This window comes from Martes martes, assembly GCF_963455335.1.
Source record: "Martes martes genome assembly, chromosome: 15".
NCBI classification, from domain to species: domain Eukaryota; kingdom Metazoa; phylum Chordata; class Mammalia; order Carnivora; family Mustelidae; genus Martes; species Martes martes.
Window position 1 is genome coordinate 56,382,410 of NC_137903.1, and position 25,952 is coordinate 56,408,361.

General features: G+C 41.8%; 1 protein-coding gene across 2 annotated transcripts in view; it reads right to left on the bottom strand.

The window, feature by feature from the left end:
- The window catches only part of PPP2R5A (protein phosphatase 2 regulatory subunit B'alpha), a 140,749-nt gene that overhangs the window by 58,278 nt on the left and 56,519 nt on the right, over positions 1-25,952 (bottom strand). Inside the window, exon 1 of one of the 2 annotated variants that reach the window (XM_080824324.1) lies at positions 2,503-3,285. The exons of the other annotated variant lie outside the window; for it this stretch is intronic. Coding sequence (XP_080680450.1) covers positions 2,503-2,683 — 181 coding nt within the window. The 5' untranslated portion in view covers positions 2,684-3,285. Of the gene's footprint in view, positions 1-2,502; positions 3,286-25,952 lie in introns of those variants that run through there. 2 annotated transcript variants of the gene reach the window in all.

Consider the following 25,952-nt stretch of genomic DNA (forward strand, 5'->3'; position numbering starts at 1 on the left):
ATACCAAAATAGTTTTCTCTGAACATTTTCCCTATTAAAATCCTGCAACCTACTTACTAAATGATTTTGCACAAATAAACTTCTTATAGATGAAAAAGTTGGATTATTTTGTTAATCCCTCCCCATAGTATGCTTTGAGGAAAATAGCTGGCACCTTTCCAGTTTAGATCCATGTGGACAAAGTGTAACATAAGCAGGTTAGTATAAACACTTGAAAGATCTTGGTTGCCCACAAATATCTGAATCTCTCCACAGGAGGATTGTATTTCAGAGCAGGAAGAAAAATTCTCTTTCATACACATACTAAAGGGCTTTCCACTGGTTTTTGTTAAGACCACAAATGGAAAAAACTACTACAGACAGAAGAAGCACACAACTCTGTGGTATCAAGTACACTGCCAAAGTACCATGTAAAGCAACTGAATTTTTTAAAAAAGCACTTTTCAAGCACTTTGGCATGTGCAGTAAAAGTAGCTCTTATTAGTGGGCAATCCAAGTAAGGGTCTTACCAATTTGCATAAATTACCTTGAATACCTAATCTTCCTTTTAAAGAATACTGTATCTTAATGTTAAATATACAGAATGAATCTAAAGTTCCAGTTTTATTTTTTCCATACTAGAGACCAAATATTACAAATAAAACATTCAATGGCACCTTCAACTTGTTGAACTATGCACCATATAATTTAGAGGATTACTGACTCGGCATATTTTTGTCAAGCTTTTAAAAACTGTATTAAAGCTGCATCTCCTAGCTTGATCTACTAACCATGTTTAATATGCAATTATTTTTATTAAATAAAACTAAATATATTAATGAGGAAAACAGTACTAAGGATCCACGATACCTTACTAAAAAGCAAATTTAATATGAAAAATGCTAGCAGCAAACCTTCAATTATAAACAATTTCACAATTTAATGGAAAAAAAATCAATGACATAAAAATGTTAATTAAATTTACACTCTGAAATCCATGAATAGCAATCCAACATCCTAATAGGTAAGATGATATTCTTTTATAGCTATGACCTCACTCAAGAATTCAAATCTTGGCAATGCCTACCACTGTGGTTTACCATTGACCCTGATATGTAAATTTTAACCATTTCTGCATGCTGAACAACAAATGATAAATGCAGCTACACAAGCTACGCATATCTTAAAACCTTTCAAAGGCGAGCTGGATTCCGGCTGTGGGATGTCCCTGATTTAGAAGCACCCCAAGAGCGGGGCAGTATAGGGTCTGAATGGGGTTCCAGATCTATTGTAGGTCAACTGTGATTTGATCTGGGGTTTTCTTTAGACTCCTAGCCAAACTAAGGCTGGATTCGTAGGTCCAAAGACAAACAGGAACCAGATTACCCTTGAAGGAGATGAAATGGATTCAAAAAATCTCAACATTTATCTATTTTAGTATGGGATCTTTAATTTCCATGCCTTGTAAAACAGATGATCTGATTTCTATCAGGTTTCTTTGGTGTAAACATTATTTTAAATGTCTAGAAGCATTATCACCTTGCTCAAAGACGATCTCTAGCTCATCAAAAGCGAAGACATGAAAATTATAAAATCAAAAGAGAAATGCACAAAGAATAAACTAGACCACCAGAAAACATTTTATTAAAAATCCTCGAAACCTTGTGGGAAAAGTAAGTGAGCCAAAAGACGTGCCAAGTTCTCCTGCACAGCGTTAGGCACGGAGACTAATTTGAATTACTGTACAACCTACATAGCCCCTGGAACCCCTGCTTCCCGAACTAAGTTCCCAGGCCACTGCACAGCAACACTACTATCTCTCTTACACTCCTCCTAATTTACCGTGTGCATTTGCTCAGGCAATAAAGTATTTTAAGTCTTTCTATTCTTTAAGTCAACTATACCATTTAAGCCTAACCACCCAGTAAGTAAGACTACGCTTGTTCCTTTATAAATAAATCCGAAGACAAGCTAACTCCTAAGCACTGTTTGCGTGAGGCTTGCAAACAGATCCCGGTCTGTGTGACACCTGGGAACAATCCGTGGGAAGGGGAGGTGAGGAGAGGGTGAGAGCAGACGCTGGATAACTGGAAAAGTAAAGGAAGAGTTCAAAGTGTGTGTAAAGTGGAAGAGGGTCTCGGGCAAGTACAGGTCGGAAGGCAGGGCAGGTTGTTCAAGCCACACCGGGAAAGAGCAGCCCAGAGCAGGAGAGAAGAACTACCTGGCGGGGAGCAGGAGGAGAGCTGCCATCGCCAAGGGCAGGTGAGCGAGCGCGCAGGTGGGGAGGAGTGCTGGCATCTTCTAGGATGGGAAGAGTTCAGGTGAACCGGGGAAAAGAAAAGCAGCGAAACTCTGAAGAGCAAACCTGTTTGATTCGGGCGGGGGCGGGGGGAAGCAACGTGGGAAACGCGACTCACACTGCAAGCCCCAGCGCGGCAGAAGGAAACCCCTGGAGGAAATGGCTCTGGAGGCGCGGGGGCGAGCCCCTGCGCTCCCTCCCGGGGCCGCACCCTCGGAGGTTACCTTTGAGCTGGGGCAAGGGGTGCAGCTCCGCCTGGCTGCCCTGGCTGCGGAACTGCGACGAGCCCTGGGAGCGCTTCTGCCTCTGCGCCTTGCGCACCGATTTCCGGGTGAAGCCGTCCACTTTCTCCGAGGCCGAGATGGCGGCGCTGGCAGCCCCCACCGGCGGCGACGACGACGACATCGCCGCGGCCCTGGCGCTTGGCAGCTCCGGCTGCTGCGTGCACGGAACGGGCAGCCGCAGGAGGAGGAGGTGGGGGAGAGGCGCGGAGAGCTCGCGCCCCTTCGCCCCGTCCCCCCGGCCGCGCCGCCCTCCGGCTCCCGGGCGCCGCCGAGCTTCTCCTCGCCGCCCGCCGCCGCCTCACGGCCACATCTCAGTGCCGGGGGTTCCTGGTCCCCGCCGCGCGGCCACCTCCCGGGGCTGACGGAGGCAAGGGCGGGGGCGGAGGGGGGTGAAGAAGTTGTTGACTTCGGGCGCGGAGGGCGGGTGGAAGAGAGCCTGAAGTTTGGACAACTGAGGCGAGGGCGCGGGGGTGCGGACGCCGAGCGCGCCTCTCTTCTCTTCAGCCCAGTTCGCCAGCCGGCCGGCCGGCCCCTCACCGTCCGCTTCCAGCACAACCCGCTCTGCTTGGAGCCTCCTCCCGAGGCGCTGCCATCGCGGGTCCCTTCCGAGCCGCCGCCGCGGTGCCCGCTCTTCCCTGTCAGCGCCGGACCCTCATATCCCGGGGCGGTAACCCGCCGCCCCGGCTCTGGGCGCGCACACTCTCGCTCCTCACACCGCCGAGCGGTCCGAGCCCCCTCCCCCGCGCGCCCTTCCGCCGCCCACGGAGAACCCCCAGCGGGCGACCGCTACAACTTGAGAAGGTGGAGGGTGCACGCAGGGAGGGGGGATAGTGTGTGTGTGCGCGTGTGCGCGCGCGTTAGGGCGCGCGGCCCAGGGGAGGGGCCGCGCGAGGGGTGGGGAAAGAGGAGATTGATTGACAACTTCCGCAGGGTCCCGCCAGCCTCTCGGACGTTCGGGAGGGAGTAAGAGGTGGGAAAACATGCCTATTCTCTCAGCCAATCGCAGGGCTAAGCGGCAGGAACGGGGTGAGGCGTGGCCTCCTTCACGATCTGTTAAGGGGAGAGGTTAGGCTGAGAAATGGGGCGAGGTTGTGTGACGGACTTCTGCCACAGCCAATCGTGAGTGAGGACGGCGAGCGGTGCGGCGCTACGTCACAACAGCGCGATGAATTCTTCTGGTAGAGAGGGGAAGTGCCCCGCCTCCAGGAATCGCACTTGCACGGCTGCGCGGCGGTCCAGGCCGTGTTTGCTCTCCTGGCCGCCTATGAGAAGCCCTAAAGAGACTAGAGGGGCCAGTTAGAGAGCAAAGTGAGGGTCCTTTCCCGTTCTTGTCCCATCTCCTGGCCAATGAGGAACTGCAGCGACTGATGGGGCTGAAGGTCTGGGCCGGGAAAGAGCGCCAGGTGTTACATCACTAAAATGGGTGGCGCAGGAGTCGGGGTTGGGAAAAGAGCGGTTGGATTGACGGGCGAAGGGACCCTGGGGAAGGCGAGGAAGGGAGTCCGTTGGTTTGGAGTTGGGCGCTGGGTTCCTGGGCGGGCCTTGGCACCTCCACTGGTACTAAACCGCGTAATTAGTAGTTGCGGAATGAGTTTGTAGTTCTTGAGTGGTTCAGGCACCGTGGTTCCGAGAACTTCTCGCGCCTAGTGTGGGCAGTCGAGCACCTACTGCTTCAAAGAGTTCTCCGTAGCCACACCATCCTGGAAGAGGTTTCTCGTGCCCAAGTTAGCATCCCACTAATTTCCACCCTTTCTTCAGCCAGAGGCCTTCGCTTCTCCAGCAGAACGAGTACAGATTAGCTGATCAGTGGCTTGTGGATTCGGGGGTTGCCGTTTACTCTCATAGTGATCTCTTCCTCGGAGGTTACAAACTTCTGAAGGACAAGGACTGGTTATCGTGTGGGTGTGGGTGTGGGTGCGCGCGCGCAGGCTTTGCGTATTATGTTTAATAAAAAATAAGTGAGTTGTATGAGGAGTACGCAAAAGAAACCAAATGTTCTCTCTCCAAACTATTTTAAGACTCTCACTACCCAGAGTATTAGTACTAAGCGAAATTCATAAATTGATTTGTCACTTTCATAAAAATTGATAAACCTTTGCAGAGTAGCAGTATAAAAAAATTTTTAAGCCTAAATTTAAGCCTAGAAAAATTTAAAAATTGAATAAGCACAACAGTGTCTCCCTTTGGCTTAGTGGGTTTTGCGCGGGTGGGCCCAAATCTCCATTCCTTCTCCCAGGAGCTCCAGATATTTTCCTTTCCACTTGATAAAAATAGGTGCCATATGCTTAAGCAAAAGTACCTATGCATATGTACAGAAGATTCCAACTTTGGGTAGGAAGTTGGATTCTAGATCCAGAACCAAACCAATTACCTCAAAACATCTCTTTCCTCAAATTCAAAAGTGGTGAAACTCTATACAGTTCTCCCAATCAGGAAGGTTCAAATTTCAACAGCAGCTTTAACAATCCAGTCAAGCTCCAGACCATATTGAACCTACTTTCAAAAACGTTCAGACCAGGCCCTCTCACAATTTGCACAATTGACCCCAAACATACTTCAGGGCTTTGAACTTCACTACCAGATTAGTCTTTTAAAAACTCCATTTGTATATTATTCACATGTTTGAAGAACTACCCAGTACCTGCAAGTAGAGTCCAAATTCAAGACTCTTCCTCAAGCTAACTCCTACCTACCTTTCAAGGAATAAATCTCACCATGTCCCTAAATAAACTTTTTTTAGGTCAGACACATCATTCCACATACTGATCCCCTAGAAGTAGTTGTACTCCCTTAACCCTCTGTCTTTACTCTTCCAACATTTTGAAATAATTCTTTTTCTCCATCCAGTTGAAACCTATCTTTTCTTCAAGCCCCAACTCAATCCCTATCTTTTATGAAGCCATTTACGATAATCTGGCTAGAAGTGATATCTCCCTTCTTTACATTGCCAAAGCATTTATTGTCTACATCACCCACATGGCCTGTCATCACACACCACTGGAGATGGCACGATGCTCTTCCCCTCCCCCCAAAAGTTTATAAATACCAAGAGATCAAGAAGTTAGTCTTTCTATACCTCCGTATCCCCTACAGAGCACAGGATAGACATATAGTATATAACCTAGTTTTTAGTTCTCAAGAGCAAGGTGTCTGAAAGTGTGGTCACCTGCATCAGAATCCTCTGAGGTGCTTATTTAAAATGCAGATTCTGGGGTGCCTGGGTGGCTCAGTTTGTTAAGCATCCCAACCAACTCTTGCTTTTGGCTTGGGTCATGATCTCAGGCTCCTTGTTGGGCTCCTCACTCAGCAGGGAGTCTGCTTCTCTTCTCCCTCTTTCCCTCTGTGATCTATTTTTTCCCTCCCCCTGCACATGTGTACTCTCTCAGTCTCATAAATAAAATCTTATGAAATAACATATAGATTCCTGGACCTGATCCCAGACATACAGAATGAGAACCTATGGGAAAAGCAATGAGAAATCCATCTTTAATAAGCTCCCCAGATCATTCTTATGCACATAAATGCTTGAAACTACTATTCTCTGGATATTACTTTAAAAGATTGTAAATAACTAGAAGTCAGAGGTACTATCTATAATTAATAATAAAGAGGATTTAATGGGCTAAGAAGGGGAAATAAATAGCAGAAAGAAAACCAATGGAATAAAGATAAAATTCATACTAGAATATGATAATGGATACTAGAAAATAGATACCAGAAACATGTTGTTGAGAGACGTGGAAAAGGAAAGCTACTTAGGCTTTCTGAAATGGCCCCTTGGGGAAGAATTTTGAGCATAATTTTAAAGAAGGAGTAAGTCAAAACCTGAAAAGAGAAAAGAGATGAAAAGAGAAAAGGATGACATTCCAGATTCAAGTCTCCGACAATCTTGGGGGAGGTGGGAAGAACAATAGCCCAAGAATAAAAGGCCTGACTTTATTACTCACCAGCAGTGTGATCCTGCCAAGTCACTCACTCTCTCAAGAGCCTTGGTTTCCACATGTGTACATCAGGAAAAAAGTGAACAGCCTTCCTTACGGGGTTGGCATGAGTTTTAAATGTGACACGTGAAAGAAAAAGCTTGGGAAAGTGGAAACTATACACGTGCTAATTTTATGCACATATGATTTTTTTATGCACTGTCTTAAGTAAATAAGGTATCTGCATCCTAAACAGACTTGGTCACTAAGAATCATCTATCAGGAGACTGAAGTTGCAGTACGAATCTGTTTGTGACTCCGATGCAGGAAGACTGTTGATGATTCCATGTCATAGATCTCCTGCCTCTTCCCATCTGTGAAGACCCTTGCTGTACAGTGACTCAGAGGCCAAGCCTTCATCACTGGCAAATTCTTTGGATTGGTTTGTCCTCACATGACTTGATTTCCTTAGTTCATAAACAGAAGTACACTTACTGATCTCATTCTTTTATTCATAATGCCTAGCTTGCTGAAGAAAATGAGCAATTCATGAAACAACAACACCCACAATAGCAAAATCATGGTTCTTTAATAATTTTAAAGAGTGCATCAAAGAGAGTGTTCTTTCCAAATCACTGTGAAATTCTCTAGAACATATCCAAGCGAGGTTTTGGCTGTCAACATTCTCTTTCCTTAGGAGCCATGATTTCCCAGACTGTGATCTAACAGAGCACCCGACAAATGTACTTTATCTGCAGAATCAAATAGTGGTGGTATTTTCCAAATTTACAAAAGTAAAATTTGTCCTATATATTTTTCTTAAAAATTTGACTCTCACTACCTCTTTATTAGAACCTAAATCAAGATAGTATCTGATTTGTCATAAAATGTTTATTTTTAAGACCTCACCCCTTTTTATAAAAATGCACTCATTATTTAAAGTTTAAAAGGAGTAAAAGGGTAAGGAAAAAGTCTCACTCCCATCCCTGTCTCCCAATACCCAGTTCCCCTCCTCAGAGGCAACCAACACTACAGATTCTTACATGTGCTTCTTCCAGAGAGATAATATGTTTACTTCCTTAAGATTTCATAAATTCACATTTTAAGAAGCCCCACCAGATGCTCATGATTTTTAGGTATTTCACATTGCTCCAGACTTAAATGAACCTTCTAGAGTTCTTAGAGGTTTGTGCATATCTCCATTCATTCATTCATTATTTTATTCATTAATTCACTCACTCATGTGACATATTTATATTTGCATACTCTGCATCAACAGAACTAGAAAGTTGAAGGAATCTCAACACCTGACCAGTACAGGTTTGGTCAAGTTGGTGCCTTACTCTAGGTAGACCGAGAAGGACCTTCTCATGTGCCTCAAACTGATTCAAACTGGAAAGTCCTTTTTAGAATAGATCTTACAGGAGATTTCTGCTTCCATGTACAATGAGATCTTCTGACTACTAACTTACTATGCAAGTCGTCAACGTTTATTGAAATTTGGTTTTCATAAACTAAACTTAGTACTTTCCTAGATGTTTTCAAGGACTCTAATAACTCTGTGTTCTCTTTGTGGCCCTTGTGCAGGCACAAGTGCTCATTGAGATGATTGGAATTCCTGCAATTTTCAGGAAGGGTCCTTTGTTCACTGGGCAAGATCAGTTGTGGTTTTCAACTGCCACCACTTTTGATTTTTAATTATAAATTGTTTCTGGTTGAGCTTATCATTTTAAAATTAGCTCACTGTACTCTATTGTACCGGCTACTGTGTTGGTCAACCAGGAGCTGAGACAAGGTCAGTGTCAGTAGAGATGGGTTAGATTGGAGATTTATCTTAGAGGAGTATATAGGATTTGCAGAAGGTATTATTAATCCCACAAAACCTGCTGGTATACTTACATGTTATGATTACCATGGACTCTCTCTTCCATAGCTGCGAGTTCTTTTGCTTTATTTAAGCAGGGCATAATCATAAATGTTTGAAAACCCCCAGTGTACCTAATCCTTTACCTGTATAAGGAACCAGGATAAAATCTGAAGAGGCTCAGCTCATGCCATATCCTCTTGTCCTTGCAGAGCGGGACTAGAAAGCCTGAGGTTGGCAAGCTCTCCACACTTTATTTCAACCCTGAATTCATTTTTCAAGTGCCTGCTAGGTGCCAGGCAATATGCCAGACACTAGGAATGGAAAGATAAATAAAGCATGGACCTTACAATTTAGTGAGGAGGAGCAACATAAACAAATGATCAAAGACTACATCATATATGTTCTTTATGGTTTTGTGTGAAAACAATGGAAAGAAGATCAGAGTTTGGTTTGGCGGGGGGAAACCAGAGAAAATTTAAAAGAGAAAGTCATGCTTAAAGTGAGTCTTAAAACAAAACAGTTTTCATGGATAAGACCAAAAACAAACAAAAAAGAATACTTGCCATTCAAGAAATTAGTTTCCCCACATTTATCACTAAGAAGTTTTTCATATCTCAGTTAATGAATTTACTTATTTCAAACAATGTGTTACCAAGAAAACATTCCATTGCAACAGAATCAACTATCCCACACCTTGTGTCAGAATTTGACCTGGAGGTGGATAGTTAAAGAAAAAGCAGAGATTAAATTCAACATATGACTTTCCTCTGGATATATTTCACAAAGCAGTGCTTATAAAAATACTGTGTGTTTTCTTAATGTTCCACTCATATGTGGGTTTTATATAAATCTATAAATCTATAAATCTCATATGTGGTCTTCCCTTTCTATCCACCTGAAAGAAGCATCAAGGTGTTGAGGCAGTCCCTATCTTAAAATGAAAGTCCTTATCTAGCTCCTACATGTCAGCAAGGTGTTTTCTCTTATTGGCTTGCTGTTTGGGCTCCCACTTGCAAAAACAACCAATTTGAAAAATCCAGTAAATTGATCTTATTTCTTCAATGTCAGGTGATATCTATGATTTGAAGAAACAGTATAAGTAGTATGGGATTTTCCATTACTAGCAAACTGAAAATACTCCAATGTTTTCAGATCCTAAGCTTTGAGTTCTACACCAAAGGATATTGCTTTTAAAAAAAAACATGAATGTCTGTAGCTGTGTATTAATGTAATCACCACCATAAATTTAACACCTACTATGTAGTAGGCACTATTCAGTTGAAGAACTCAGCAGAAAGAGATCAAACAAGATCCTCTCTTAAAGTCTCTCTTATCTGTGTGACACTCCTCTCTGATCCCCTGAGAATTTGGTCCTAGTGTCTCTTGTCATGTTCAGGAACAACTTTTTGTATTCTACCATCTCTGGGGGCCTCTATTCTTTTGTAAAAATCACTGGAAATTCAAGCTCTTTTTATTCACTCTATACAAAGCCATTCACACACACACAAAAATTATACCAAATGGATTAGACTGTCACTACCGTAAGATTGCCAAGCACTGTAACAATTTAGTATCTATGGAACTATGAAATCCCATTACCAAGAATGAAAATGGGATTATTAAGAGATATAATGGTGCTCAATATTTCCTATTCATTCATTCATTCAAACAATACCCATTAACTTCCTATAATGTGTGTCTGTTCCAGGTGCTTAGAGAATAGCCGTGAATGAGACAAGGTCTGCCTGCATGAAACTCACTGTCAGTGGGGAAAACTCATACTAATTAATGTTCAATGATGAAAACAAAGCAGGAATATGCAGCAGAAGAAACACCATGTAATTGCACACACAGAAGTACACAGCTGTTTAGCTAACGAACAGGGTGACCAACTGGTCCTCGTTTACTAGGGACTTTCCAAGTTCTAGAGCTGAAAATCCCTTGTCCCAGGAGCCCCCTAGGTTCTGGGTAAACCAGAACAGTTGGTCACCCTATAAACCAAATAAGAAATGACATCTATTTATCAGGCCTATTATGAACAATGCCCATAGCTAAATATTGTGCTCTCAACCCTAAGGGAGCATGAGCTCTTGGGGGACAAGATGAGGCATATGTCCAGGAGAAGCGACTTCTCATTGAGGGCAATATTTGATGAAAGCTGAGAATAAACTCTAAGGAGCTCCCAGGTGGTATTTGTGTTGAGGTTGAGGAGATGGGATTTAAGCTGGACCTGGAAGATTGGGCATAATTACATAAATAAACAGGGAAGTAGGAAAGTAGAGCACTATTCAACTGCTTACTGCATGTCTCTCAACTCAAAATGTCCAACCTCCGTTGGACATTTCCCAGCTCGCCTCCCCTCTCTGTCACTACTCGGTATCACCGTTCACCAGTGCTCAAGGGAGGAATGGTATGAAGGCAGGCCGGGAGAAGCACAGGCAGGTACGCGGGAGGTTAGATGTGTTGGCTGGAGAAGCTGATTTCTGGAGGTGTGGTGGGAGAGATGGAATGCTGAAATAGCTACGTTGATTTGCACACTTGACACATGCTCAGCACTTAATTTGGACTTTTTTCTGGTCTAGGTTATGGGAATAGAAAGGGGAACAAACATAATACAGGCTTTTTTTTCAGAGATCCTAGAAAGAGTACCAGAACCAAAAACAAACCAAAACAAAAAACCCAAAAATAAAACACAAATTAGCATAGGTAATATAATAAATATTGTGACAGGTAAGCACCGAGAAGTGCAGAATGTATGGGACTGGGAGTAAGAAAGCTTTCTAGAGTATGAAGTTCTAGATTTGAGAACTGAAGAACTATAAGGAGTTAGTTAGGAAAAGGAACAAAGGGGAACCCGTTACAAAAAATGGGAATAGAATATGTAAAGTGCAAAGCCCTGAGAGAAGGGGATGCATCAGGAAGCTGAAGAAAATTCGGTACGAGCCTCATACAGTAAGCAGAAGATGAGGGCAGGGCAGGCCGTGAAGGGTTTTGTATGCAGTTATTGGGCTCTGTTCTCAAGTCAGTAGGGATGCACTGAAGGGCATTTAAAAGGTGGGTGGCATGATCACATTTGCATTCTAGTAAAATTACATTTTCGGCAGTGTGAAGGATGAACTGATTACAGAAGGCAAGGCCAGAGATAGGTAGACCAGTGGGCCAGAAGAGGAATAATGAGAACCTGAAGAAGGCTTCTGAGGTAGAACGGAAAGCTCAGACTTGGGAGATATTGTAAGTAAAGAAAAGGTGATCTATTATCTAAATAAAGAAATGGTGATCTATTGCAGTGGGGGGGAAAGGTAAGGGACAGAGAGGAGAAAAGAATGCCTCATGGGTATCTAGATTGAGTGACTCACAGACACTAATGCCATTTAGTGAGACAAAGAGGGGAGGAATATAATGGACATAATAAGTTGGACTTTGATTTTGAGAGACATACAGTGAGCCGTTAGATAGCACCATCTGGAAGGAAAGAGATCTAGCTGAACATAGAGATCTGAGAGTCATCAGTAATAATCTTGATCTGGGAAGAGTGTGTAGAATGAGAAGGAAAGACAATGAAAAACACCCCAAGGTACCCATATTTGAGAAAGCTGCAGAGAAAGAAGGTGGCATCTGATGATGGCATATCAACAAGTCTGGACTTGATCCTGAGGTCAGGGGGGAAAATGAAGAATGGTTGAAGAATAGATGTCATGTTGAAAATAGTGTTTTTATCCAGAACACTGGGTGGGGGAAGTGGAAGCCAAAGAGATTGTTTGGAGGTAAGAACAGGTGTCCAGGTGATAAAGACTTGCCTGGTTGGTACTAAACAATCTGTCAACATCACCTGGGAAGCTTACTCAAACTATACTGAATTATGAAAAAAATTCCCCCCAAATTCCCAATACAACATTCCCTCAACCCTGTTCTTACCTATATTCCATTCCCTGATGATCACTGGCTTAGACTAAAAATGGCCTTGGGAATCGATGTGAGAGACATTACAAAAGAAACACTAGAAAGAGTTGATTAAAGGGAGTTGGCAAGTCAAAGGGAAGAATTACGAACGATGGCAAAGTTTTGAATTGGGTCACCAGAGGAACTGGGGACCTTAAACAAAAAGTCCAAAGGCTGAGCCAGTTTTCTTTTGTGGGAGGGGGAAGAAAAGAGTGTCAGAGGAAGTCAGGAAAGAGGAAACGAAGATGAATCTGCAGCTACATATGTTGAATTAATGGAGTTTTTCATGTCATTGAGGCTAGAGAGCTGGATCTTTATTTTTAAAAAGAGGTGATGACATGTTGTATATTAATTTAGGAAAAGATGAAGATTAGCCTGGGCTGACATCCTGGAGTAGGCCAGAGCAAAGAAAGAAATTACACAAACAACATGAGCTTCTTTTTCCTCTGTAAGAAAAAAATTTAATGACAGAAACAAATGGGTAAAAGATGTATCGCCATCAATTGTCTCTAGATTCCAGTGCCAAATGGTCAGTAGGACTGAACAGGAGAGAACAAGGTGCCCAGTACAGCCTCTTGTAACTGCTGTGACAATGGGCCAAAGATCAGTAACAAGGCATCTCTCACTATTCACAAATTGGGCTCAATGACCCCCTCTGAACATACCATATGTGCACACACATGCCCTCCCCTACGCACACTCACCTGCTCACCTGTGTCCTTAATCTTAACCATCTTTCACAGAAACTGTGACATAATCTCTTCACAGTGCCTTTATGGAGGAAGCAAAAATCTATCGACTGACTGAGGATTTCTTCCCAGTAAGGCCTATGTAAGGCCTATGTAAAATTTCCAGCTTTCCCCACTTCCTGACTGGCTAAGGCCTTTTCTTGCCCTCCATAGCTAAGACTAACTCCCTCACACTGAATTATACTGATTATACTGATTGTATTTCCCAGCTTACTTTGGATCAAGGAATAGGACTGGAGAATAACCATAACCTGTGTAAGATACAATTCTAGTCCTTGCCCATGTTGGACTCCATATTTCAACATGAATTATTTGAGTATTAATCTTCAAAAGAGAGAAAGTACTACATCAATTCAATTATTTATAGTACTATTTCCTTCTAGATGCTAAGAAGTATATGCCATGTGATAGAAAAATTAAGGTGAGGAGGGCAAAGCTTTTGTTCTCTTGGGATTTACAGTTTCAGGAAGAAGAAAAGTTAAACACACAGAGAGTCACAGTATAAGTTAAGATAAGAAATGTACAACAAAATTCAATTAGAACTAAAAGAGGGAAGGAAGCATGGGTGGCACAGTTGGTTAAGTGTCCAACTCTTGGTTTTGGCTCAAGTCATGATCTCATGGACAAGGGATCGAGCCCCACATAGGACTCCACACTCAGTGAGGAGTCTACAGGAAGACGATTCTTTCCCTTTGCCCCCCACACTGGCTCTCACACTCTCTCTAAAATAAATAATAAATCTTTAAAAAAAAGAATTAAGGAGGAAAGATAATATTCTGATAGGGAATGAAGAATGGGTAAGAAGGAGAAACAGGCCATTTAAAATTAACCTTGAAGAGTGCATAGAATTTCAATGGGTAGATTTGTAGAGGAAAAGTGGAGAACATTCCAGTGGGGGTCAGCATGAACAAGGCTGCTAAGATGGGAATATGTGTGGCATATTTGAAGAACAGAAAACAGATTAATTTGGCTGGGGTATAACAAAGTAACAGGAGATAAAGTGGAACACAGTTTGGGGTCCCATTATAGGAGACTTTGACTGCCAGGGTAAGGAGTTTGTATTTAATTCTTTAGGAAGTGAGAAGCTGTTGAAAGATTTTGGAGTAGGGGAGTGATTGGCCAGACCTGGATATAATATGTTTAACCCCCAGTTGTCAACTCAGAGGAAGGAAGGGAGGAGAGGCTGTAAGCAAAGAGAAATATCAGTCTTGTTGGGTTTAACATGACTGTGGACTCTCCAAGTGAAGATGCTCATTAACACTTGGAATGTGGGTCAGTGTTCAAGAGAGAGGCATGGTTAAGGTCTTTGTAGCCTTAGTTTCTTCATCTAAAAATCAGGAACAAGTATGTTTACTTTGAGAAATAATGTAGTGAAGAACACCACAGTGCTGATAATGGCATGTGGGGCAGATCTGATGATGGCAGTTGTGGTGGAAGTCACATCAGTAGTTGTTGTACAGTTAGTTCTTCCTTGTAAGCTTCTTTTCTCCCCCAAATTCTGCCATGTGTTCAGGAAACAGAACCAAAGAGCAAACCCTTGCTTCAGCCAGAACTGCTCCTTTTCCAAGATGACCAAGGCAGTATATTGAGTCAAGCAGTTGTATTGTTTCCTTGGTCCCTTAAGGTAATTCTAGGAGACCTCTCAGCCCCTGGTAAATAGTGTTCTATTGAGGGTCTCTTTGTTTTGTCTGCTGTATCCAGAGAGAGAAGCTCAGAAAAAACTATAATTCTGGATGGATGAATGAATGAATGAATGAAGCTTCAAAACATGGGAAACAGTATTTATTATTTAAGGATATCTAGAGAGTATATTTGCAGGCAAGAATACTATATCCAGCTAGGCTGTCATTGAAAATAGAAAGAGAAATATTTCCTGTAGGGCTGGTTTAGTGTTTGCAAATTCTTCTAGTTTTTGTTTGTCCTGGAGGCTTTTAATTGAGAATATATTTATATAGAGTTATATATGTACACACACATGCACCCAAAACTATATATATATATATATATATATATATGTATATATATATATATTCCTAAACAATAAGTAACATTTTATATATGAAAAATTCATAGGAATTAAAAACACCAAATTCAGAGATCTTGTTACTTCCTAGGAGAAGGGTAGGAAGAGGAATACAATTGGGAGCAGTACACTGAGGGCTTTATCTATATCTGTTATCTATCTATCTATATTATATAGATAGATATAATATAGATAGATATATCTATACACACACACACACATATACACTAGATATTGGATTGGGTGTTTATTATATTATTCTCTAAACAGTTTGTGTATAAACAGTATATTTATATACATGAAAACTGGACTTTTAAAAAATTTTGGAGTGAAGAAGTAGGGTCTCTCTATGTTAGAAATGGTGAGATTGAGCTGATACGTGGACACTTACAAAAGGAGAAACCTAGATAAGGAGGTAATCCTTTGCAACTTGCATTTGAACCAGCCAGCAAATAAGCTGCCAACCCTTAAAAAAGAAAGAAAAGAAAAGGAAAAGGAAATGCAATTCTTTATATCCCTGGGGAGAAAGGAAGTAGACTTTCCCTAACAATGCTTAAAAAAAATCCTCAAAAAGATCAAACTTATCTGCAGGTAACTTAATTGTCCAGACACTCAACCTTGTAGCAGTAAAATGTCCAATATCCAATAAAAAATTACTAGACATGCAAATAAGCAGGAAACTGTGGTCCATAAACAAGAAAAAAAAATCAATAGAAACAGATCCAGAAGTGACAGAGATTATGCAATTAGGTGGAAAGAACTATAAAAGAGTTATTATAAATATGCTCAGGAATTTTTAAAAAACATGAAAAAAAAACCCATGAAAATAATGAGGAGTGAAATGGAAGCTATAAAAAGGAATCTAGTGGAACTTCTAGAGTTGAAAAGTACAGTATCTGAGATGAAAAAATCCATTAAATGGGCTTAACAGCAGCTTAAATCATGCCGAAGAAAGTATCAGCGGACTTGAAAATATAGCAACAGAAATTTCTCACACTACATGGGGTGCCTGGGTGGCTCAGTGGGTTAAAGCCTCTGCCTTCAGCTCGGGTCATGATCCCCAGTGTCCTGGGATCGAGCCCTGCATTGGGCTCTCTGCTCAGTGGGGAGCCTGCTTCTCCCTGCCTCTCTGCCTACTTGTGATCTCTGTCTGTCAAAGAAATAAATAAAATCTTTAAAAAAAAAAAAAAGAAATTATTCACACTACAGAAAAGAAGAGGGCCAGGGGGAGAAAAAGGAATAGACCCTTGATGAGATATTAGAAAATCATCAAAAATAGTGTAATTGAAATCCCAAAGAAGGGTGGGGAGAGCAAGAAGTAATATTTGAAGAAATTGCAGCAGAACATTTTCCAAATTTGGTAAAAGCCATCAACCCATCAATTTAAGAACTCCAACAAATCCCAACTAGGATAAAAATCAATATAGGTAGAAATTTTACTCTGAATTTTTTCAACAATGGAGTGATTTTCTGAATGGACCAAATTAAAGGTGCTGGTTCGGGGAGGTGAGGGAAAGATCTGTAAACTGGAGGTAACTGTACAACTTATGATGTGGGAAAGTAGAAACCAGACTCAAAGATACAAACACAGAACGATAATAAAGAAGAAGAGGTGGGCAATCTGGAGAAACCAAATATGGGCAGCGCCAACACATTGCAGATCCAGGAGAAAAACTCATGAGAACAAAGGAGGGTGGGATGGGATCTCTAGGTTTCCTCCCTTTTTCTCTTCTTTTCTTTTCTTTCTTTTTTCTTTCTTTTCCTTCCCTCCTTCCTTCCTTCCTTCCTTCCTTCCTTCCTTCCTTCCTTCCTTCCTTCTTTCCTTCCTTCCTTCCTTCCTTCCTTCCTTCCTTCCTTCCTTCCATCCTTCCTGTCTTTCTTTCTGTCTTTCTTTTGGTCTCCTTGTCACTATACTTTATTTCTGGACAATAGTTATCTTAGAACTAGATTTGAAGCTCCATTCTTTCCCCTGTCCAGTCTGTCCTGCAGTTCACTGCAGGGTGGGCTTCTTAACCTAAGGAATTACATCATTCCTCTGCCAGACATCTTTAGGGAAGGTGGGACCCTCAGTAGTTCTTGTCTAAGACTGCCACAGGGATGGGTCCTTGTCCCCCTTCAATTAAACGGATATGATTTGGCCCTCAGTTTTCCAAAGTTCCTGTCTTTAGGGCTTCACTTTGTTCTCTACTTTGTCTTGGTTTTATTGAGCCAAAGTCTCTGTGAGTTTATAGACTATAACTATTAGAAGTGCTTTATGCTTCATTTCTCTCCTTTTCCTTCTAAGTGGACCCATACCTGTCCTTTTAGCCTCTTCCATGCCTGGAGTTGTTCAAGACGTATGTTGACACTCTTAATCCCAGTTTGTAGGCCTTGACACTGGGAGGACACCAGGATATCTCTCTGGAGCCAGAGCTCCTGGCAAGGAGGGGTTGAAAAAGGCATACTGGACTTAGAATCAGGGTTTGAATTACAGCTCCGATTCTGCTAAGAGAGAGTCAAGACTATGTTGTCCAATATGGTAGCCACTAGCCACATGTGGTTCTTGAACTCAGTGTGACTGAGGAACTGAATTTAAATTTTTATTTAATTCTAATTTAATTTAATTTTAATCTAAAACCTGAAGCACTCCAAATCACTTTGCCATTAAACACATTGTGGAAAATATTGTTATATTGTTGTATATGTGTCAGGTGCATGCATACATATAAACACACCTCTGATCTAACTGATATCAGTGGATTGAATAGTTTGAATGAATTTTTTTACACACCAGTGTACTATTATAATATGTTTTTTGAATATTTTATGCAGACAATGCAAGTTATGGTGATCCCTGTGTAAATCATAACTGGTAATAAAATTGAAATACTTAATTTTAATTATAACAAATTGTGTTTCTAGTTTAAACAAATAAGTATGGAAAAATTTTAGTACTTAAAGCACAGGCATACTACTGATGCAGAATTGAATAGAGATGCAAGAGTTAGTATGTACCCTAAATCAGTAAAGACAAAAGAAACTGGAAGAAGGCATGTCGTAAATTTCCAAAATTAACAGCAATTGCAATTTGCTGCAGCAAAGCAAAATGAAAAAGCTGTTTGTCTGTAAAGATAATAAAGTGGACAATATTAGGAGATAGTTTCAACTAACACATAGTGAATTTGCTAAGAAGTTTCCTTTTAATAGTCAAAAGAGAATCAATATTAGTTGCCTGAAATTAGAATTCAAGGTACAACAGATATTTTAAAAACTACTTTTAGTTAGTTAGTTAGAACTTCTAACTTTGGTAGCTATAAGGTGACTTAGATTCTTGCACACAGAAGAAAATCCTTTTTACATGAGGAGATAATAAAAGAAATTGTTATTTCAGTTATGAAAATTTTGTTAGAAAAGTATGAGAAAAAAAAGCTTAAAAGACATTTTACAAAAAATAAAAGCTCTTCAATTAATCCTCTAAACCCCTGCCCATTGGATACCAAATCTTTCTAACTATATCAAACTTTAATTGATTCAAAGTGTGAAGAAAGTCAAGAGCTTTCTTCAGCGTTGGAGAAATCATGCAATACAAGAGATACTGTCCACTTAATACTTGGAATGTGTTTCATCTTAAAAGGCTTTCCAATTTACTTGGGAAAAAAAGTCTTATTTCACATCTTAAAAACTGAACATGTTGGTGTAGATGTGGTGGAGTTATTAACATCTGTCAAAGAAAAACTTCATCGAGATTTGAAAACATATTTTCTATCTCAGCAAAGGGTCCTCTAACCATGTAAGGTCAAAAGTCTAGATTTATTGCAATGTTAAAATAAGAAACTGATCTTTCTTCTATTGCTTCATTCTTTTTATCTGATAAATGTTGGAGACATTTGTGTCCAGTTTCCTGGACAGTGTCATGGATATAGTAGTTAAAATTATTCTTATAAATGTACAAATGCTATGAATTATCAGCTTGTGGAATTGTAGAAATAGAAAATGAATGTAATGATCTTGTTCTTTTCCAAAGCCCATTGGTTGAGTAGGGGAGGACTTTTACAAAGATTTATCATACTCTTAACTCAAATTGAAGATTTTCTTGAAATGAAAGGAATACCTGCTAAATATTCAATAGTCAAAGACAAAAAGATAGTAATGTGATTTATATTTCATTTCTGAATATCACGTTGCATTTGAATGAGCTAAATTTGAAGTTCCAAGGAAGGAAAATGTATTTGCTAGAATGTACAAGAATTTATGATGAAATGGAAATTTTTCATAATAATAATAACAATTTAACCCATTTTTCTAACATGAATGTATATACAGAAGGTTTTCATTGTAAGCAAGAGGATTATGTAAATTAGTTGTAAAAACTAAAATATTGTGAACCTTTCACTGATATTGATGAATTTATAGTTATTCTTTTTTTTTTTTTTTTTAATTTTTTTTTTAAGATTTTATTTATTTATTTGATAGACGGAGATCACAAGTAGGCAGAGAGGCAGTCAGAGAGAGAGGAAGAAGCAGACTCCCTGCCGAGCAGAGAGCCCGATGTGGGGCTCGATCCCAGGACCCTGGGATCATGACCTGAGCCGAAGGCAGAGGCTTTCCTGCTGAGCCACCCAGGTGCCCCTATAGTTATTCTTAATTTATGTACTACTCCTTTGATTTCAGTGTTAATACAACTGAGTTGACACAGAGTTAGTGAATTATTTAACTTGGACAATTTTGAAACACAGAATTTGCTTCAAAGCCAGATCATTTCTTCTAAAATACAGGAACCAGTTTTGACAATATGGATGCAAATATTAAAAAATGATTTTTGGAACTTGACTCAGTTATCAGAAAACTTTTAAGTTTGTTTGGAAAAACTTGGTGATGTCAGTCTACTTTTTCAGCTATAAGTTATGTGAAATACAAATACAGATCAAACATTTCTGATGCAAATTTAGCACTTGAACTGAAATGTGCTCTGAATTGAAAAATACATGCTAGATTTAGGGATTTCACATAAAAGTATGAAACATATAATTAACTGCTATTGATCACACTGTTGAAACATTAATATTTTAGAGGTGTTTGGTTAAATATATGCATTATTAAAATTAATTTTACCTCTTTCTTTTTACCTTTTAGCGTGACTACCAGAACATTTAAACTTATGCATATGGCTCACATATGGCCACCCAGGTGCCCCTGGATTATTATATTTTTATGGGCATCTCTGCATTAGAGTAGAGGCTTCACAACCTGTGCTCTGAAACCAGGCAGCCTGAATTTCAGTCTAGTCGCTGGCAGTTCTGGTTGTGTACCTTGGGCAAGTTGTCTAACAGCTCTACGCTTCGGTTTTTTCCATCTAAAATGAGGATAATGGGCTGCCTGCGTAGCTCAGTCAGTTGAGCCTCTGCCTTCAGCTCAGGTCATGATCCCAGGGTCCTGGGATCGAGTCCCGCATCGGGCTCCCTGCCCAGCGGGGGAGCCTGCTTCTACCTCTGCCTCTGCTGCTCCCTCCACCTGTGCCCTTGAATACTCTCTCTCTCTCAAACAAATAAATAAAATCTTACCAAAAATGAGGATAATAAGAGTTCTTACCTCGTGGGGTGGTTACAAGAATACTTAAACTGTGTCTGGCCCATGTGGAATAGCCATTGCTGTTGTCGTTATGATTATCTATTAACTCTGTGACCTTGAAAGTTCCTTAGCCACAGCTTACTAATATCTAAAATAGTGACCACAGCATCTGCATCACAACATATCTTCCTGAACTAATGAGATAACATATGCAGAATTGCTTGACAGGAGGTAGGTGACCACCAAGTGCTTGCTGGAATCTTCTAGATCTTAGCTGGGTGTAATCTGGCTCAGCTCACCACTCTTAAATTCAATAGTGGGTGTGAAAGCAGGTGCAAACCATCAGGTGCCCTTGAGTTGTTAAACATTATTTTTATTGGGGTGTCTGGGTGGCTTAGTCAGTTAAGCCTCTGCCTTCAGCTCAGGTCATGATCCCAGGGTCCTAGGATCAAGCCCCACGTTGGGCTCCCTGCTCAGTGGGAAGCCTGCTTCTCCCACTCCCCCTGCTTGTGATCTCTAGCAAATAAATAAATAAAATCTTAAAAAAAAATAAAAAATAAAACATTATTTTTATTATTCTCTACCATGAAACTCCTTTTGTGAGTATTTGTTCCCTAAACTAGCCTTTCTTGGGGCCTCCTTAATTCTACCTTTTATCATCTAGACTGAAGGCCTGTTCCTCCATGAGGCCCTTAATGTGGACTCCAGCCCCATTATGATCTCTCTCTCCTCTAAATTCCTGAAATATTTCCCACCCATTGTGTACATTTGGCATTTAATCATATCCTACTTTGTATTGTTGTTTAAAGTAATCATGGGTATGTCTCTCTGATCAGGTTAGAGTGTACGTTTTATAATTTGTGAATTCCCCCAATAGCACATGATAATTTTTCAAGAAATATTTGGTCAATGAGTGGGAACTATTGGAAAAATTATAGGGAATAAAGAGTTCTGATGGGAGAGAGATCCCAGTGTCCTGTAGGAAGAGTACAATCAAGAGAGGAAGTTTAAAGCAAAACTTTGAGATAAGCATGAAAGAGCCAGACAGAGCTGATAGGGAAGTGAGAAGGGCAGGGGGGGGCGGGTAGGACACAGCAAAGGTCAGGGAGCAAAGTGGACCTCCACCCTGAAGGACCGTCCTAGAACTCAGGACACAGCTCCTTCTTCCCACAGTCCCTCGGAAAGCTATTTCTAACCACATCCAAATTTAGAAAGTGATACAAGGTCTCATCCCAATCAGTTCTCTTGCCGATTCAGATGGTTTATTCCCAGAGCTTCCTTCCTCCTGCTCTGGAAGCGTTCCCCACACCCGGGTCCTTAAGATGTTTGGAAATCCTTCCCTCTGCATGAGTTTTGCTGACCACCTGAAAGTGAATGAGTTCACGTGCCCTGCCCTCCTATCGTCTGCACTCACAACTCCCCCGGGGCACTCTATCAGTAGAAGACACCCTTCTGCCTGGGTCATTGTAGAGACCAAACACAGCATCTGTTAGCAGGTGGCCCATAACCACGGGATGAACTAATGTCACATGATTGATTCCTGTTTGGGCCACTGTGGAGGAAAAACACCGTTAATGTGGAGAGAAAAAAAGCTGTGGTTCAACCATGACTCATGGATTTAACTCTCAACACAAGGTTCAAGTTTATTTTGCATTTTTGTTGCTACATGGTGAGGGTGAACTGGCAAGGAGAAAGGGAGGCAGCATGGTGGGAGTCAGGAAAGGTATGATTCAGGCCTTAACACTAACTTCAGTGTGAGTTTGGGTACCAACTCATTTGGGTTTGCAAAATACAGAGGTGCTGTCCATGTCAAAATTCTGTTATTCTAGAGTTATACTCTTGTCATTAGGTATGATGCATTAATGACAATCATACCTAGAAGGGGATGGACCCTTCCTGGGGAAAAGGGCCAGTAGTCACTGGACTTGGGGAAGTAGAACATCTCAGACCTGGTTATCTTGGCTACCGGGCTCAGGGACTCATGACTAACAGAGGCCAGCTCACAGGGGGAGGCACCAAACTGTCTTCATCACTTCTTCGTGCTTTCTCCAACCACCCAGGTACAACCGGTCTCTTTCCCTCTCTTTCTTTCTAACTATTCCCAGCCCCCAAGCTGAAATCTGATTACGTAATTAAGCACTCAGTAAGTGTTCTCCAATGCTGATTTTTAATGAAGTTGGCCAATTCTGCTTCCTGTTTTGAAAGACACAAACCCATTTATAAAGCTAGTCTGTGCCCCCAATACCCACTGCTTCTTAGAAACCAAATAGGCATTTTAACCATCAGTTTAGAGTAAAAATAATCATATGTAAATAGGTTAAAGTTCTCACAAAAGAGACGGTAGCTGTTAAAAAGAGAAAAGCTGGTAGCAGGATAGGATTGTGATGGAAAAAAAAAAAAACTAGTACTGGTCTGTCTGTCTCTCTCACTCTCTAGTCTATCTTTCCTATTCTTAGATTGTTCTAAGTTAATACCAAAAAGATCATGGATATGGTGACTCTTAGAGCCTGCTTTTTTCATGGGATTTTGGAGTGGCACATAAGAGATAACTGTAAGAGGGTGCCTGGGTGGCTCAGTGGGTTAAATCCTCTGCTTTCGGCTCGGGTCATAATCCCAGGGTTCTGGGATCGAGTCCTGTGTTGGGCTCTCTGCTCGGCAGGGAGCCTGCTTCCCTCCCTCTCTCTCTGCCTGCCTCTCTGCCTACTTGTGATCTCTGTCTGTCAAATGAATAAATAAAATCTTAAAAAAAAAAGAGAGAGATAACTGTAAGACCTTTGAAGGCAATTTCCCAACAAATCACTTCTCAGTCTCCTGAGTACCTTTGCAGACCACCTTGGGATGAATTCTAGAAATTCATGTAGAGGCCTTCAAGCTCTACACCAGGCCCACTCATGTTCCTTGGTGGAAGTAGAATCAGGCTGCCCTTCCCAGTCTTCTGGGTGTGCTCACCGAATAGCACAAAAGGAAAAGAGAGAAAGGTTGTAAGAGTAAGGGTGTTGGGAAAAATGGTGGACATTTGCGAGGGTGGTGGTGTTCTCCGTAAGCTCTTCTGTTTTCTCACCCTAGATCCATGACCACCAACCACTGAGGGATTAAACTCTAACACTATTACTTCCCTACTTAAAATCTTTCATCCCCAGGTGGTTTGCTGCTGTATGCTTGATTTGCCAGTTCAAAGTCCATCCTGCCTTTGTCTTTAAACTCATTTCTCGACACTCCCCGCCCCACCTCGTGTGCTCTCTCCTTTCAATGCTTCTGCCATGCTGAATTCCCTCTCAGGATGCTCTTTCCCACCTTCTTCGCCTTCCATCTAATGCTTGTTCTTAAAGAGAAACCAGGTGTCACCATTCTGGATACTCCCTTGAGCTGGGTCTTCCTCTTCTGTTAGCTCTGAGAACCCAGGGAAATCTCCATCATGGTCTTCATTACAGGGTCCTGTAATTACTTCTTCACTTTACCATGTCCCTGACTAAATTGGACCATAAGCTCTTTGAAGGGAAGACTATGTATGAACCATCATTGTATTTCTGGTGTCTTGCCCAATTCTATTCATTTACAGAAGATCAGTAAGTGTTCAACTAGTTGAGTAGGTATCAGTTGGGGATTGAACTATCCCAACCAACTAGCGCGAGCATGGTGCCATAGAATTCACTTGGTTTTGTCTCCAGTTCTCTCCTTGGCACAACCTTAAGCTCCTCGGGCACTCTCTGACCCGGGCCCTGTGTCCACACAGACTCACACTCTTCTCTCCATCTCGACTTGGACTCATCAACTCTGAGGGCCATGCTCTCCCTCTTTTGGAAATCTGTTTCCTGCTTAAACCCACTTGGTTCTTTCCCCCCATCTCTTTGCCCCCCTCATCGTTACGTGTGCTGTATTTTGGGTGCATGTTTCTGAGTCTACTTCTGCTTGAATGCGTATGTTCCCTGTCTCATCCACTCAGGTCAAAGTTTGTCAGATGACCATGGCTCTCCACCAAGCCCTCTGCAATGCTGCGTGCAGAGTGCAAGTTGCCTCCTTCACTGGTCCAGCACCTGGGACAATTCACAAACCCTGCGGTCTGTCGCCATCACTGCAAGAGGCCAATTTGTACAACTTTCCCTCTAGCTCTTCATTTCCAGCATATACTGATCTCTGTACTAGATCTACGCCGAGCTGCTGAACACTGAGATTTCATTTCTGTCTCAGGGATGTTTGGTGAGGTGGTATGTCATGACTTCAACAAGCTTAGAACAATGACACAAAACATGATATTTCAACTGGAATGAAACACCACTAACCATGACTCAATATACTCAATATACTCAAGGTCAAACTTTTAGGGATTGGGATGCACCAAAATGCCAGGTCTCTACTACAAATAGAAAACTATCTTTATATAAGGTGGTAACCCTTGACCATCCATCTGTAGGGCATATGCTTTTATGGCTTACTTCTTAATTTTCTTTCTTAAAAGAGAAGACTATGTTAAACCACTTTTGTTCTTGTGCAGTGGTCCGCACTTGAGAAATGCTGACCAAAGTTAGGGCTACCATCTGTGACCACAGGATGGAATGGGAGTGAACTGGTCCACGAAGGAATCAGAAATGTGACCTTGGCCCTATTACCACCCACCCAAGTAGGAAATGGGCCCAGAGGAGCTTGGCCTGGCAAGGTTGGAGCCTGATGACCACGAACTTGTGAAAGAGCGAACTACCCTGTGAATGACCAGTTACCAGTCCCCTGTGGCTTCTGGGGCAGTCTGACCCCAGATCCCTGGTCACCGGCTTCCTCCCCAAAATAGTTTCCTATTTGAAATGGTCTTCCCCACTTCAGCAGGTGGGAATAAATCAAGCTAAATGCCTTTCAAGCAGTGTGTCATGATGGTTAAGAGCAGGGGACAGAGAATGAGGCATATCTAGCCTGCCTCCCAGTACAGCCACCTGGTTGCTATCTGGTCTCGGGCTGGTAGCTTAGTGTCTCTAAACCTTATTTGCTCATGTTTACAAAGGGGATGGTGACAGCACCTACTTCATGTGTGTGCCGGGGGATTAAATGAGAAAAGGCATGTGGGTGCTGAGTACTGTGCTGGGCATATGGTTGGTAATCCCTTGATGGCAACTCTTCTTCCTATATTAGTGACATTAAGAACAATAATGATAAGAAGTCATATTTAAAATGACGAAGGTGAGGCAGGGCCCAGGTCAGCTGTACCCTCAGGTCACCCACCCACCTCACCGCCCGTCCCTCCCCAGTGGCTCCTGCTTGCCTTCTTCCAAGGTGACCCAGCTTGGCACGGCCGGCTCTGCTCAGGGCTGCTGAGTGAGGTAAGAATTTCGGCCAGGATCAGGCTGCCTGAGCCTGAC